Source organism: Poecile atricapillus, chromosome 3, assembly GCF_030490865.1.
Source record: "Poecile atricapillus isolate bPoeAtr1 chromosome 3, bPoeAtr1.hap1, whole genome shotgun sequence".
In the NCBI taxonomy this organism is placed as follows: Eukaryota; Metazoa; Chordata; class Aves; order Passeriformes; family Paridae; genus Poecile; species Poecile atricapillus.
In genome coordinates this window covers 79,740,158-79,754,472 of record NC_081251.1, presented here as the reverse complement: position 1 = coordinate 79,754,472, position 14,315 = coordinate 79,740,158, and the positions used below count along the sequence as shown (strand labels likewise).

At 35.9% G+C, this 14,315-nt stretch overlaps 1 protein-coding gene across 5 annotated transcripts in view; it reads left to right on the top strand.

Annotated features, from left to right (window-relative positions):
• Positions 1-14,315, top strand: part of CRIM1 (cysteine rich transmembrane BMP regulator 1) — a 174,798-nt gene that overhangs the window by 98,783 nt on the left and 61,700 nt on the right. For all 5 annotated transcript variants that reach the window (XM_058834240.1, XM_058834242.1, XM_058834239.1 and 2 more), the window contains one exon: positions 5,919-6,040. In XM_058834240.1, the coding sequence (XP_058690223.1) occupies positions 5,919-6,040 (122 nt within the window). The remainder of the gene's footprint in view (positions 1-5,918; positions 6,041-14,315) is intronic.

Sequence of the window (14,315 nt, the reverse complement as noted above, 5' to 3'; positions counted from 1 at the left end):
AACATCCTAACTAGTACCTTATTTTTAGATTTTAAATTGTTTTTATGTTAGGAAGGGTGAAGCTGATAAGCCTAAAAAAAGAGTAACTGAGGTACACAGTGGTAAAAACCATAGAGACCATTAACAGAAAAAAGCACCTGTTGGTATGGCAAAATGTGAGAAAAATACAGAGTTGAACTAGTTTATGTTGTATTTTATTTCCTATACTGATGGATTCAAAAGGGTCTATACATATATTTGTGTTCTTGAAAAAAAACAGCGCACTTGAATAGTCAGTGCATTTGGCTACTGGTTGTATGCCTACTGCATCTCTGGCATCACATTTCTGTGACTGTCCTCTTCTTCTGTCTTGGCCCTCAGGGAAACAGGGGAATTGATTTCATAGTAGTCAAAGGATAAAGTGAAGTTTTTTTGTCAGGTTAACTCTTTAGATCCTAATCAGCCTCAGAATCTACTTGATGTGAATGCTGATTTTTATGTCAACTTCCCTTGCTTAGCATCTGTTTGCTATTTCCTAATGCTAATAATATGTAAAAGATGCACAAGAAAAGTTCCCTTTCATGGTATCTTTAATTAAAAGCTAGAAGCTGCCTTTTGTACTATTTAAATGCCCCTTGTGTATAAAGATAACTATATTCATGGAAAAATTCACTATTATGTTGGGTGTCTCTAACAATATCTGGATTTTAAAAAGGAATTCTTAGTTGGGAGCACACTAACTTTGATTTCTCAGTAAGTAAACCCCCTAAAAAATTAAAATAGGAGGAAATTGCATGAGTCTGTTTACACAGCAGTGATGTAAAACTTTCAAGCATTTGCAAACAGTCTCATAGTAAGTGTTATATGCAGCTTTCCCAGTTTTTCTGTCATCTCTCTTTAGAGGTTTATTTGATCTTTGAAATAAAATACTGAAAGATTTCCGTGAAAAAAAAAAAAGTTTCCTTACCACTTTTCTGAATACTATCTTTAAAACCAAAAAAGCATGAAATAGTGGTACTAGATTTGTGAGCAAAAACTCTCCAGTCTGTCTGACTGAAGATTTAGGAAAATTTTAGTTGAAATTCATGTATGGTGGTGTCCCAATGGCTTTGGCTTTGCCTGGCAGTGGAGGCAGTGGCTTTGTCCTGTCTACTTAACTCACTTAACTTGTGGATTCAGGTATGAATAACATGGAAATAATTCTTCAATAATTTCATGAGGTTGCTATGTCAATATTTCATTTTGCTGTATCATCATCACTTATGTCATGTGCTTGATGGTAGTCAGAGTCTTGCAGTTATACTTCTCTTTGCCACTGTCAAGCTTTGATAATGCTCTTCTGAAAATTACTGATTTCACAGTATCCTTAAGTGCTTATATTATTTACACATCTGTGGAATTTTTATCTACTACACTGACTAATATAAGTGTTAATAATGTTAATGCAAATGCTACTAGATTGCTGCAAGGGGGGAAAAAAGAAAAGGGTTGTGATAAAATCTCTACAGGAATGTGATGTATGTTTCAGAAATGCTTTTCTCTAGTCTCAGTGCTTTAGACTTTAATTTTGTTTTGATCCTTAAAATAAATATCCCTCTTGTCAATACACCCCTACCTCAACCCTCCATTCACTGATCCTAAATCTTTTATTCCAGGGTGCCTGTTCTTATTTTCATAGCCATTATGCCTTGTGCCTAGAGAACTCTTTTGATCCTACCATCAAAACAGCTTTTCTGAGGCTAAGCAAGCCCTTCTCTCTTTAAATCTGTTTAATAACAGAAGTAAATGAACCAAGATAATTGGATTTGAAGTAAAAGTTGTCATTTACAAGTATTCAATTTGATCATTTTTATCTTCTTCCTTTCCCTTTTTGCTCTTTTGGGGACATAAAGAAAAAAGCTAAGGGACTTTATTTAAAAACCCCCAAGCAACAAAAGTCAAACCGAAACAACCCCACCACCAACACACCTCAAATATAAACTAAATTGCTAATGAACTTACTTATCTTCTGAAGAACTTAAAAACTGATTTCCTCAATCTATAAAGCATCGGTTTATGTTTATGTTATGTACATAATCTAGTTTCTGCTTCTTAATATACTGAAGTTAGCCTTTCTCAGTTGTTGAAATTTATAGGATTACTGTTGGTGGGTGAGTTTTTCTTGGGGTAGTGGTTTTTTGGTGTTGGGTTGGGGTTTTTGTTTTATTTGGTTTGGTTTTTCAGCCTGAAGAACTGGAAATAATTCCTTTTATCAGTGAGGTTGATTCTGTATTTGCAAAATTTTAGTGCAGCAAACCTCTTCCTTGGGATTTCTGGTTCCTTCCAAGCCATGCCACCACCTTTTCAGGTGCCCTAAAGTCTCTTGCATTACTGTTTGATTCTTCTTTATGTCTTTCTGGGCCCTCTTGTAATGTTTTACTCCGGTACAGGATTGTTCTTCCTTGTTAGAAGGACGTTTTCTTGGCTTGACTTGAGTGCTGTTATGGTAATAACATGCCAAGAGCCTTGTTTCCTTGCAGCCTTTGCTAATAAGGTGTGTCAGGGGCAGATACTGGGTGCCAGCTTCCCAGTACCTCAAGTATTGCCTTCCCTTTAACGCTAGAGCTTTTGGATGCCACAGTGCCATTTGATGTTGCAGTGGTGCCACGAGCAGGGAGGAGGTGCCCTACAGAGCAGTCTTCTCTCGGGACAGATTTCCTTGTAGCTGTTTTCCTCAGGTGAGCCACAGTTACGGGGGGGCAGCTCCAGACCAGCATGGTGCCTTACTGAACAGCAGTCTGAACAGCTGAGTTTTAGAGAAATTAGCCTGGGAGGAACCATGGCCACTGTCAACAGGCTTAGCTCAAACTGACCCGCTGAACTCCCTCAAACCTAATGGTCCATTACCAAGGATAAGATATACACAGGCAGATAGCTGCCTGTGGCAGAGCGCAGACCTGGGCTGCAACTTCTCATCCATCTCTCTGCTCCAAAAAGCACTTCAGAAAAATCTAGTTCTATGAAGCTCATCTTGCTCTCTTGCTGAGAATGGGATCACTTATTCCGAATTTCCAGATGTTGTTTTGGCAGCGTGACAGCCATCTCAGCTACCAGAATTCCTTGGGTTTCTTTCTGAAAGACTTCTGTCTCCAAAACAATGTTTTCCATGCTAATAGCCTGGACAATGGTCAAAGGTTTTCCTAGCAGAGCTGGCTGAAAAGAATGTAGACTATTTAAAAGTCCATCTGAGATCATTTTCTACTTTGACATTCTCTTATGCATGGATTATGTTTTAACCAAATGAGAAGTCAATTTATAAAATTTTGGAGTGTTGAGGTTTTGTTTGCTTACACTGTGAGTATGCAAAACTTTAATTACTCTGAATAGAAGGGAGTCTTTTCTGCAGAAAAGAATGTTGGCTGCCACCAATCTTTGAAATATCTCTTTCATCCCTTTTTATGGAAGATTGTCTTATCTTAAGTTATTTAAAGTGGTGATTCATAATTTCTTGTGGTTTAGTTTTGTGTTTTGGGTTGGGTTTTTTTGGTTTGTTTTTTTTAAGCTGCTGACTGGGAAAAAGAAGAGAGGGAAAGTACAAGTTATTAATCTGATCATTTAATATTGCAGTTCTATGTGCTACAAGGAATGTAAGAAAAAAAGAAGATACTTCTGAGAAAACTTATTGTGAAGGCAGTAGAACTAAGAGTGGTAATTTCATGAAACTTGGAAAATCAAGGTCCACAACTATTTTCTACTGTGTGCTATTTTCTCTGAATTTTCAGGAAATTTGATCTACCTACTTTCCCAGAGTAATCAGGATGTTGAATATAGGGTTATTAAAGTGAAACTTCAATTTTTATTTAGGCTTTTGATACCACTTTAAGATTGTGTCTGCACTTTTTCCCTGTCATATATGCTTTAAAAGATACTTTTTCTTTTTCATTAGTAGTTATTTTTGAAGGTAGTTATTTTTGGGTTTCATTCTTCTCAGAAAGGAAAAGCACCTTTCAAAACAGTCTGCTACATGGGTTAAGGTACAAATTCCATGAACCTTACAGTGCTGATTTTTCTTTCTCACTGATTACTCGAGGTCATCTATTTTCTTCCTCCCCCCACAATCACCTTCCTATTCGGACAACAAAAGTGAGAGATATTAGTAATTCTGTAAAATTATTACAGAGTCATCTTAAAGGAGGACTGCCATCACAAATCCTTTGGATTTTTTGACATAGTAGAAGCCAGAATGATTTTTTTTTTCTTCCTTCTACATCTCTGATGGCAAACAACACATGGTAAAAAATAATTGGGTTCCCTCTGTCTGTATTTACAAATAAGTTGAGAAGAAAATGTCACAAGCGAAGGTGTGATAAATAAAATTTTGATTTTTGTACTCTTACTTTCTTGTTTAGTCCATTATCCTTTACTTACTGTTATGGGAAGCATAGTATTATTAAAAACAAACAAACAAACAAAAAACCGCAGCCAAACAAAAAAATCTCAACAAAACCAACAAAGAAAAAAACCCATCAAACTTTCAAATGCCTTCTTTAAAGCTGTTACTATACTGTAGCATATATGTGGACATAAAGTTAAATTGCTTCACTTTATCTTGATCTATTTAACATTATTTGTGACTTATCTCTTGACAGTAACATGCTTCTGTAATGCAGTATTTTAAGAATCCTTTTCAAATAGTTTGAGGTTCTGTGAGATTCCTCAACTTTACTTGCAAATTTCTTGCAAGCTTCCTTTTGAGTAATACCTTACACTGGAGAATATAACAATTTTATCTAACACTGATGAGGTTAAAGGGAGAGATACTAAAAACCTATATGTGAGAGGTAGTTTTTCCTCATTAATTGGATACTGATCTGAGAGGAAATGGCTCTTGGGCAATTTAGGAGCCATGTATGGCAGAGGAGAACCAAGGAGAACTTCTTGTTTTTTGAGCAGAAAGAATAAGCAAATGCATTATGTAGCAAATACAGCTGATACTGCTTCTTACTAACGAGTTGTTTAGTGTGGGGATTATCTTGGGATACTTAAAATATTTGGAATAGTTATTAAAGAAGTAGCATTCTTTTTTTAACTCATAATTACAGGATCTTCTATTATGGAATCATTGCTGCTTATCCCTATAATGTGCCCATTGTTCAGGGCAAGAACTCTGTTAAATGTAAACTTATCAAAAGTCTTAAGTGTTTGACTTTTAAACTATTATGTTAATCATAAAGCAAAGAATCTGGAAGCAAACATGACTATTGTTTATCCACATTTTATATCTCCCAGTTTGTTAAGCTGTTTTCTTAAATAAGCAAATAAATACTACTTACACGGAGAAAGAATGATCCAAAACTAACCACAGTATTTAATTTACCTAGCTTCCCACATTATTTGGAGTCATGTGTAATTGGTTTCCCTCTCTGCAAGCTACAGCATCACCAGCACCAAAAGAGAACTTCCAATTATTTTCGTTCAGCTTCGATTTAATGATTCCAATCTTCCTTTCTTTTTATTTTTTCCCAAGATTACACTGGATATAATGTGTTTTCCTAAGGAGAGAACATCCTTCTGACGAGTGAATGCAATTTTTGTTATTAGTGTTTCATCAGTTTTGATTATTCAAGACAGAATTGGAGGAGAAGCCTTATTTTGTAAGTCTGGAGAACACAGTTATTAAAGTAAAAATATGAATATTTTTACGCAGAGGAGAAGAGCATGTTGGTCCTGCACACTACCACATTTTTGTTTGCTTGACAGCCAACAGAGTTTGGATGATTAAAAAGAACTCTTCCGGTTGATAAAATATCTTGGTTGTTGAGTTAAAAGATGATTCTAAGACATGACTATGCTAAAGCTGTAACTTGTGCTCTGACTTCCTGTTTTTCTCTGCTTCTTCTTTCACCTTGTATGGGGCTTCCTTGACTTACGGGGTTTTCCCTGCTGTTCTTTGGTTTCAGATGCGAGTGTCTCACTGGGCTATGTGGCTTCCCCATGTGCGAGGCGGGCTCCGTTCCCCAGATAGTCTCGCGTGGAGATGGAACGCCTGGCAAGTGCTGTGATGTCTTTGAATGTGTCAATGGTACGTGAAACTTTCTCTTGCACCTAAAGAGGAGGGTTTTATGTCTCACTGGGAGATGTATTTGGTTATTTTTATTACGTTGTCAAGATCTAAGAGAATTAGTTTTCCTGAATTTCATTTGGTAAGAAGGAACTGGATGTTTAGGTGAAGATACTGACGTGGGAAACCGTCATTTTGAAGTTGTCATGCTGCTTTAGTTTCTGAAGCACTTTTCTCTGTGACTCAGGGAATTATAGTTTTAGCAAGACTTCCTCACTGCATGTCTTTCACATAGTATTTTGCCAGTAGCGAACACTAGAGCCTTCTAGAAGTGAAATTTTTGTTAACCATCACATCTGCTTGTGGCAGCGCTGTTTAAACCATGGGATTTGCTTTAAGAATCAGTTGCCAATTAATTTTTAACACAGGTGTACAACCTTTAGAAATTATAAGACAGTGTAGGAATATATTTACTATCGTTCCTTGCTTCCCAATCTAAATGTTTAGAAAATACTTAAAAAACTTTAATTTGTCATGCAAGTGACTGTTACCTGAGGACTATTCTATATACAGAGCTGTGTATATATATATATATATATATATATATATATATATATATATATATATATATATGCTGTGTACATAGTGAATTGTGAAGGAACAATATTTGACTATTAATATTTATCCAGCAGTATTTGATCTTGTTTAGTGGTATGCGTATCAAATGTTTGAAACAGCCTTTATTTTGCAATTGTCATTGCAAATGGAGAGAGAGATTTCTCCAGGAGAAATGTGTTATTTACACATAGCAATAGTTTAAATGCACAAATGCTGATTGAAAAATAATAGTATATTTAATGGGATATTATAAATAAAAATTAAGTTTTCCCATATTAATAAAAGAATTTATATCAGGAAGAGTCACAGATTCCTTAGCTTTTAGGGTAATTCTTTCACTATTTGAGAAAGATTTTTTAAATGCAACTTACCTACTTTTTGTTTATGTACACTAATGGAATACTCATCTTTCTTTGTTTCGTATTTTTTTCATTCTGTTGAAGTATGAATATGTCTGAATCTGATTTACCTGTTTGAAACACCTCAATGCAGTGTTTAATTCAGGATTTACTTTAGTAGTTTGAGCAAGAAATATAGTGCCACTTTCTGATACGATGTCTCAAAGGCACAAACCACCATGCTAATAGCCTCTCTTCAGCCTGCATGTAATTTGTGGGTACTGCTGACAAAACTTGCAGGATATGTGTTGTAGCAGGCGTGAGATGGAGCTGTTTAAATGCCCCGCTTTTTTTGTGGCATTTTCATGTCCTATTTCCAAGCAGAAGTCAGATTCATTTTCCATTGGTAACAGTGAATTTGGACTGTCTTTAGCACTGTTGCACTGGGCATCGCTGCCTTACTGTGCTCACTTCAGAGATCCAGGTTGCTTTTGGATTAAGATTCCTTTTTGCCTCTCAGGTTTTCTATACTTTAGTAGCCTATGAATATAGAGTAAATTGGAAGAAAAAACAGGAGTTTTTGAGGGGAAGGTGGTGCCACTGAGAGAAGCAGAAAGGGTAGATTGGAGAAAAATAAAGGTTTCTAGGTTTGTATTATATATGTCCTTAAAAATCAGTTTAAATATATTCCAGGCCAGTATCAAAATTATCATTAATAAGTTCCTCTTTAAAAAAATAAAATAATCCAGAGAAAACTGGTCAGAAAAGTTAAATACTTTCTTTAGAAAATCACATTTGTCATTACATTACTTAATGCTACAATCAAATTTTAAAAACTAATGCTGTATGATGTGATTTTAAAGTACTTCAAGCAAACTTCCAGGTGCAGTTATTAATGATGCTCCATTTTGGAATGAGGAAATAGTTATAAACCTGAAGTTGATAAATATTTTTAATAAAAATATGTAAGCAACTGTGAAACTACTCATGAGTGTGTGACATTTGTATTGTGTGGTATATCGTTGGTAGAGAAGACAGAATAGTCATAGAACATCATCTGCATTGCTTTATAATTCAGGTTTTTTCAAATGCATTTTAGCATGTTGAGGTGGTTTTTATTTCAGGGACAACTACTGCAAATAAGCCCCCTAAAAACTCTAAATTCCTAGAAAACCAATTCTGACAAGAACTTTTAGGTAAATGTTTCATGCAATGACAAACTGGTACCTATGTGTGCATGTGTATAATAAATTCCTACCATTACTTTTGTCAGTTTAAAACGAGGAGGAGGGGAGGAATGTTCTTAGTGAAACTGATAGTTGAATTCAATATCCAGTTCTGGTTTTTTACGGTACTTTGAAATACTAACAAGTGCAGAGGAGATACAATCGATATCAGTAACAGATGGAGAAAGTATCTTACACTGATAGTCTTAGATCAATTTCTTTGCTTCATTAAAAAAATGCCTTCGAAGTAAGAAGAGTCAAATCTGTAAGATCTAGGACAAGCTGTTCTCAGCAGTGAGGGTGGCTAGCTGTTGGCACAAATTGCTGGGAGGATGCTGAATTCCTTATCTTCATCCTTTCCAATTAGGATTAGATGCCTTTTTAAAGCATGTGTTTTAATTAAATGCAATTCAGTGAGTTTATAGATGGTAAGTGGGGAAGTTGTATAATCAGAATTACCAACAAGTTTCATTAGTTATTTCTATGTTTGAAAACTCTGAGAACAAGCAAGAGGATGGGATAAAAAAGAAAGATGTATTCTCACATTAGTACAGTTTTCCTGCTACTGTAATATCTATTGAATTAAATAATCATATAATCGAAAGAATTAAATAATTCCTTTGGCAGTGGGGGGGCAGTTAAGAAGAATATTGATCATTATTACCTGAAAATACTGGTATCCATTACAAATTAGTGTATGTAGACTGCAAAAAATCTGAGTTGCATATTTAGGTAAACCTAATGATGGTCAGAGTGTTAAAGCAGGCCAGACTTCTGCCATATTTATTGCAATTTTGTGTTAGTGTGATAGATGCAGAATTATACGTTCACAGTATGGGTAGGTTGGCTTTACTGTATAGGGAAGAGCTCTGCTGTAGTTGTAGAATAACAGTGGCCACTGTTGAGGGAATAACTAATAATGGCTGCAAAATACATATCGTGGAGAGACAGTATGTTCTCTTTGTTGTTTGTCAGCAGTTTGGGGAGAGATCAGTTATTGTTTTGCACATGTTTTTCCTGGATTTAATATAAAACTGATGTAAAAGCTGTACAATATATATGCAGATTTTGTGTGGTTATCTTTATTACTGATACACACTGTCTCAAACTAGCTTTTGGTTAGTCTGTCTAAGAAAAGCATATTAATCTGTGGCAAAAGCAACTTCTGCAGTAATTACTTCTTTTGCAGATTGTAATGGTGGTGTTGTTATTTGGTTATAAATACAGCATTAAATCAATACATTAGCCTTTATTTTCCTGCTTCAGATTTATATTGGGTGTGTCCTTATGCTTCATATCATATGCAATCTGCTGCTTCTCATAGTTTATTCTATAATTATATAGACATTATAAATCACCAAAATAACATTTATTCATGCTTGGAAAATGATCCTGGTATTTTCATTTAATTGGAGCTTGTTGTTAAGTAGCTACTGTCTGTAACTGTCCAATCTTTGCATAGGTCAAACTTTTTTTAGGGTTTTTTTATGCAAAAAAAAAAAAATTAGAAAGTCCTGAGAACAACTTTCTTATTGGTGAGAAGAAAAAAACCTACACTGCAGATAGATTACAATAGTTCTTTGTGGTATTTTAAACAATAGTTTCGTGTGATATTTTAAACATCACAAATGTATGCAGATATCAGAGTATTTTGCATAAAACTGTTACACTAACTAGAGACATAAACTTGTGCTTTTTAAATCACTGCTGTATTTGAAAGATTTCAGTATAACAGTTAATGATTACTGTCATTAGAATGTGATTTTTGTTCCAAAGGTCAGTCAATTGAAAAGGTCAATTTTAAGGCATGCCTTGATTCCTTCATTTTGAAGGGAAGCATCTTTGTAATTAGAATCATTCTGTGTTGTTAAATGGTGGTGGGAATCAATCCAAAGTCCCCTTTTGACATGATCAAGTTCCTTGTCATGATTTATCTAGAGTGAGCATTTGAGCCATCCCTGAGCATACCCTGCCTGGTCCTTGGATGTCAGAATGAGAGCTCAGACAACAATGATGGCTGCAACATTGTTAATTCTTTTTGCTCCTTTTTCCTTGTCAGGAGAAAGGTCTTTACTGTTTAATTTGTAACTTATAACTTAAACCTTGCAACTCCATGGAACTGTTGGCAAACAATTATTTAAAATGCAATAGTGGCATGGCTTTGTCAGTCATTTGTGCTTAGATGGCCGGCTGGCTGTTTCTCCTAGTCGTATATTCGTATATTCTTGATGACCATCAGAGCAAGCCCTAGTTTGTGCATGTAGCACAATTTTAGCCTGAAGGAGACAGAAGTATGAATTGCTAAATTTAAATCTCTGGCTGCCATAAAATAGTATCACTAGAGGTATAACTGATGCAACTAAATACATCACTGCTTTTTGCATGTGGAAATTGGAGATTTGCACAGTGGTGTTCAGTAGTAAAGTTTTCAGGGAAGAGCTACATCCAGAGTCGAATGTACTCATTTCTGAGAAGTATGAAGTAAATATAAAGGAAATAAGACAACATGGGAAATCTATGGAAAATAATTTCATCTTACTGTATGAAATGGAACAAAGATTTTGTCTGTTGTGTGATTCCGCTGTTTCAGGGAAAGTGAGAGTCAGTGTTGCTTTGTTTAAAGGCAGACTCTGCCAACTGCTGTGAAGTTTCCCCACTTGCACTTACCTGAAAAATGCTTTTCATCTAGAGAATGCTAGATAGTATGTGATACTTATCTGGGGAAAATTGAGTGAGACATTCCCAAGATATGCAGTCTTCCAAAAAATCCTGCATTATACAGAATTCTTCAGAAGGTGTTTTCTGATCCATACAAAATATATTATTCACCAGGACTTTTGTCTGCTAATCCTGGTGTGCTGCTTTTACTCATGGGGGAGCCTGTAAGGAAAGAAAATTGATTTGGCATTAAATTACAAGCATCAACAAGTGAGTCTAAAGAGATTAAAAGCTGCATGTGCAGCAAGAGCTCAAGTGCCTGGAAACAAGAGAGAGTATCCAAAGTTGCCTGTTCTCTAATTAGATATTGATGCATGGATCTCTTGAATGTAAGTTTCACTTAAAGCACGTACTGACTGTGAACTGTGCCTTAGAAATTGGAGAGAGAAATTACCAGTCATCCTGCAGCTGCTGCCTTCTCTCAGTCAGGGCTTTCACTTCTCAGTAAGTTTCCTTTAAAACAACTACTACTTCAAAAAATACTGTCAGTTGGTTTGTGAAATATGATACGAGTGTGGGTGGGCCTCATCCATGTGTCAGCTTGGTTCAAGGTCAAGGGGACCAGGCTGCTTTCTGCCATGGCTGTGTGTGAGCTGTGATTTTAGAGTCCAGATCTGCCAAGGGTGGCTGTGGAGCCCAAATCCATTTTCCCTGGGAGCTGAGGTGCGGACTTTCATTGCCCTCTCCACTGAAAGTGGGACTACTTGATAGAAGCATGAAAATAACTGGCATTGATCCTGGGAAGATCAAATCACGCCTTCCCCTTCACTTAAGACTTTGACCCTTTCTGTACTGCTGGTTTAGGCTGTACTGATAATTGTGTGGTAGTATAGAAGTGAACTCCTCCATCAGTAAGACCATTTGATGTGACTCATTATCAGTATTTTATAACTGTTTCTGTGATTTATTTTTTTTTTTGCCTCATTTGAGAAGATAAACTGACATATAAAGGAGACATTTATTTTTTTCTCTGTGCCTTCTGGCTATTTTCACACTTGCATCTCTACACAGTGGTACTGCATTGGAAGAGAGATTAAAAATCTTCTTTAATCACATGTTTTTTCACCTGTTGGTGCATTTGCTCCTCACAGCAATTGCAGATCCATTATTAATCTCACAGTGCAGAAAAGGATAAAGGTCATTCCACTATTTCTAAAAGGAGATGAGAATGGCCTGTTTCTAAAGGGAGCATCAGTGAGTACTGAAGGGAGTTGATGGGGAATACAGGGTCAGCAAGGAAAATACTCACCTTAGAAGGAGGTATGAAGTCCAAGTGAAGTACTTCACAGACACCATCTACAATGGAGTTCCCATTATTTATTGCATTAATCTTGGCAGTCCTTATTGCACTTTCATTAAACTTACTTTATATGTGCTCTAAAGAAATAAGAATTTGACCAAGGTAACACTCTGTCTTGGAGCTGAGAACTAAATAGTCCTAATACTAATTGAACAGTACTGCATATTTCTCTTTGACCATCCAAAACCACAGATTTTTGTGGTAGACTTCAAATAGGCAGCTGCTTAAAAAAGGAAGATGTAAAATGCAGCTTGTAAGATGCAAAAGATTGTTTGGTACAATTGTTTGGTTCATAATAAGATTAACATTAAAGGAAGATAATCTGATACCAGAAATGTAGAGGGATTTAGTTGTTGTGGTCTGAGGTTTGGTTTGGAGGTGTATTGTTTTCAGTTCAGTCAGAATATCTGAAAGGTACTTGAAAATCATGGCTAATCACCAGTCACAGTTGGATGAGAATTTGGTCTAGGTAATAAAAAAGTTGGTCAGTGTGCCAAACCAAGTCAAATGTTTTAGATCCTCTGAACCTACATTATATTAGCCCTAGTCAAATTGGGAAAAGTATGTGAAACAGTGCAAGTCATTACCAGTTTTATTTAAAACAGAAGGGAAAAGGAAAACACAGAAAACTGAAAGCCAGGCAACCAAAATTCCTGGTAAAAAGTGGTCTGTAGATAAATAGATAGAAAAGATAGGGTAGGGATTGTCAGGACCCACAGCTGGATGTGAAACCAGACTCAAAACTCAACAGTGGTTCATGAGGAATGGGAGGGTTGTTCAATGGGACATAGAGACTGAGTTTTCAAAACAAAATTATTTTTTAAATAATAAAGGACAAAATCTATTTTACTTATTTCATGTTGGTTAGTGAAAAACAAGATGCAGTATAGGTTCTGTGAAATGATATGACATATACAAAGAATATTAGATGTCAAGTGGTGCAGTTTGCCTGGGTTTAAAAGTTAAAAAAAAAAAAAAAAGTATATACTTATAGTGTTTACTTTGGTGAAATGGTAAGGGTTTTTGCAAAAAAAAAAAAAAAAGGCCAAAGTGAATTTAATTTTCTTGATAGACTAATACCTTCAGTAGTGTTCTGGCTCAGATACTGCTGGATTTTTAAATTTGGACTTTTAAAGTTGATTATACCTTTGGAGTCAAGATTAGAATTCATTATTTTTCTCAAAGCACGGGAGACATTGCTAGATGTGTTATAGCCAGACCACAGCCTTGTGTTACAGGTTTGGAGATTTGTTTTATTTATTTTTTTTTACCTCCCCCTGCAATTTTTAACTTCTCTCATGCACTAGAGGTTTCTCACAAATGTCCTGGCAGCGCATGATGAGCTGTGCCAGTACCTATTAGTGGTCCTGTTTCAGATGTCTGTGCCCTACTAACATGCCCATGGCTATGGCTCACAACATGTATTTTCTCCTGTGATGGACTGACAGAGACCACTGCGATTTAAACACATTCCTCTTTTACGAAGAACATGTCTTGCTTCCAAGGATTGTTTGACAATTTCACCAAGAAAGTCAGTCACTGTTTGGGGGTTTTAGAGCATAGCCACCACCCTCTGTGGCCCCAGCTCCTCCTTTGTTGTCCTGGTACTTTCCTGTAGTGGGACTTTGGGATGTTAAAAAGCAGCACAGCTTAATTTCTAGAAGGAATTAAGAGAAAGAAGGGGAATAGCCTTGTAGAAAGTCACAGAAACAACCAAACACTAAAAAAACATGACCTGATGGAGAAAAATTAAAACTGAAAGAAAGATGTACATTTTATTTGTAAGAGAGGTTGTAGGTGGGGACACCCTGAGGTGTCCTGAGGATGAGTCCTTTTAGCAAGAAATTTATATACTGGAGGATAGAAAAAAACTGTTGAGCATGAGACCTCGATGGGAATGAAGCTTAGGAGAAGCTTCCTTTCTGTTTGTTTGCTGTTTCTGTTTAATCTGAATTACCCCTTCCATGATTTTTGCTCTGTTACTGTAGATAAAACTGTGGAATTGTTTAATAAGTAGGTTGCATTTCCTCCATTGCTGGTGGTTTTAAAGAAAATATTTTAAAAAATTTAAATTCTTAAAAAAAAATATTAAAACA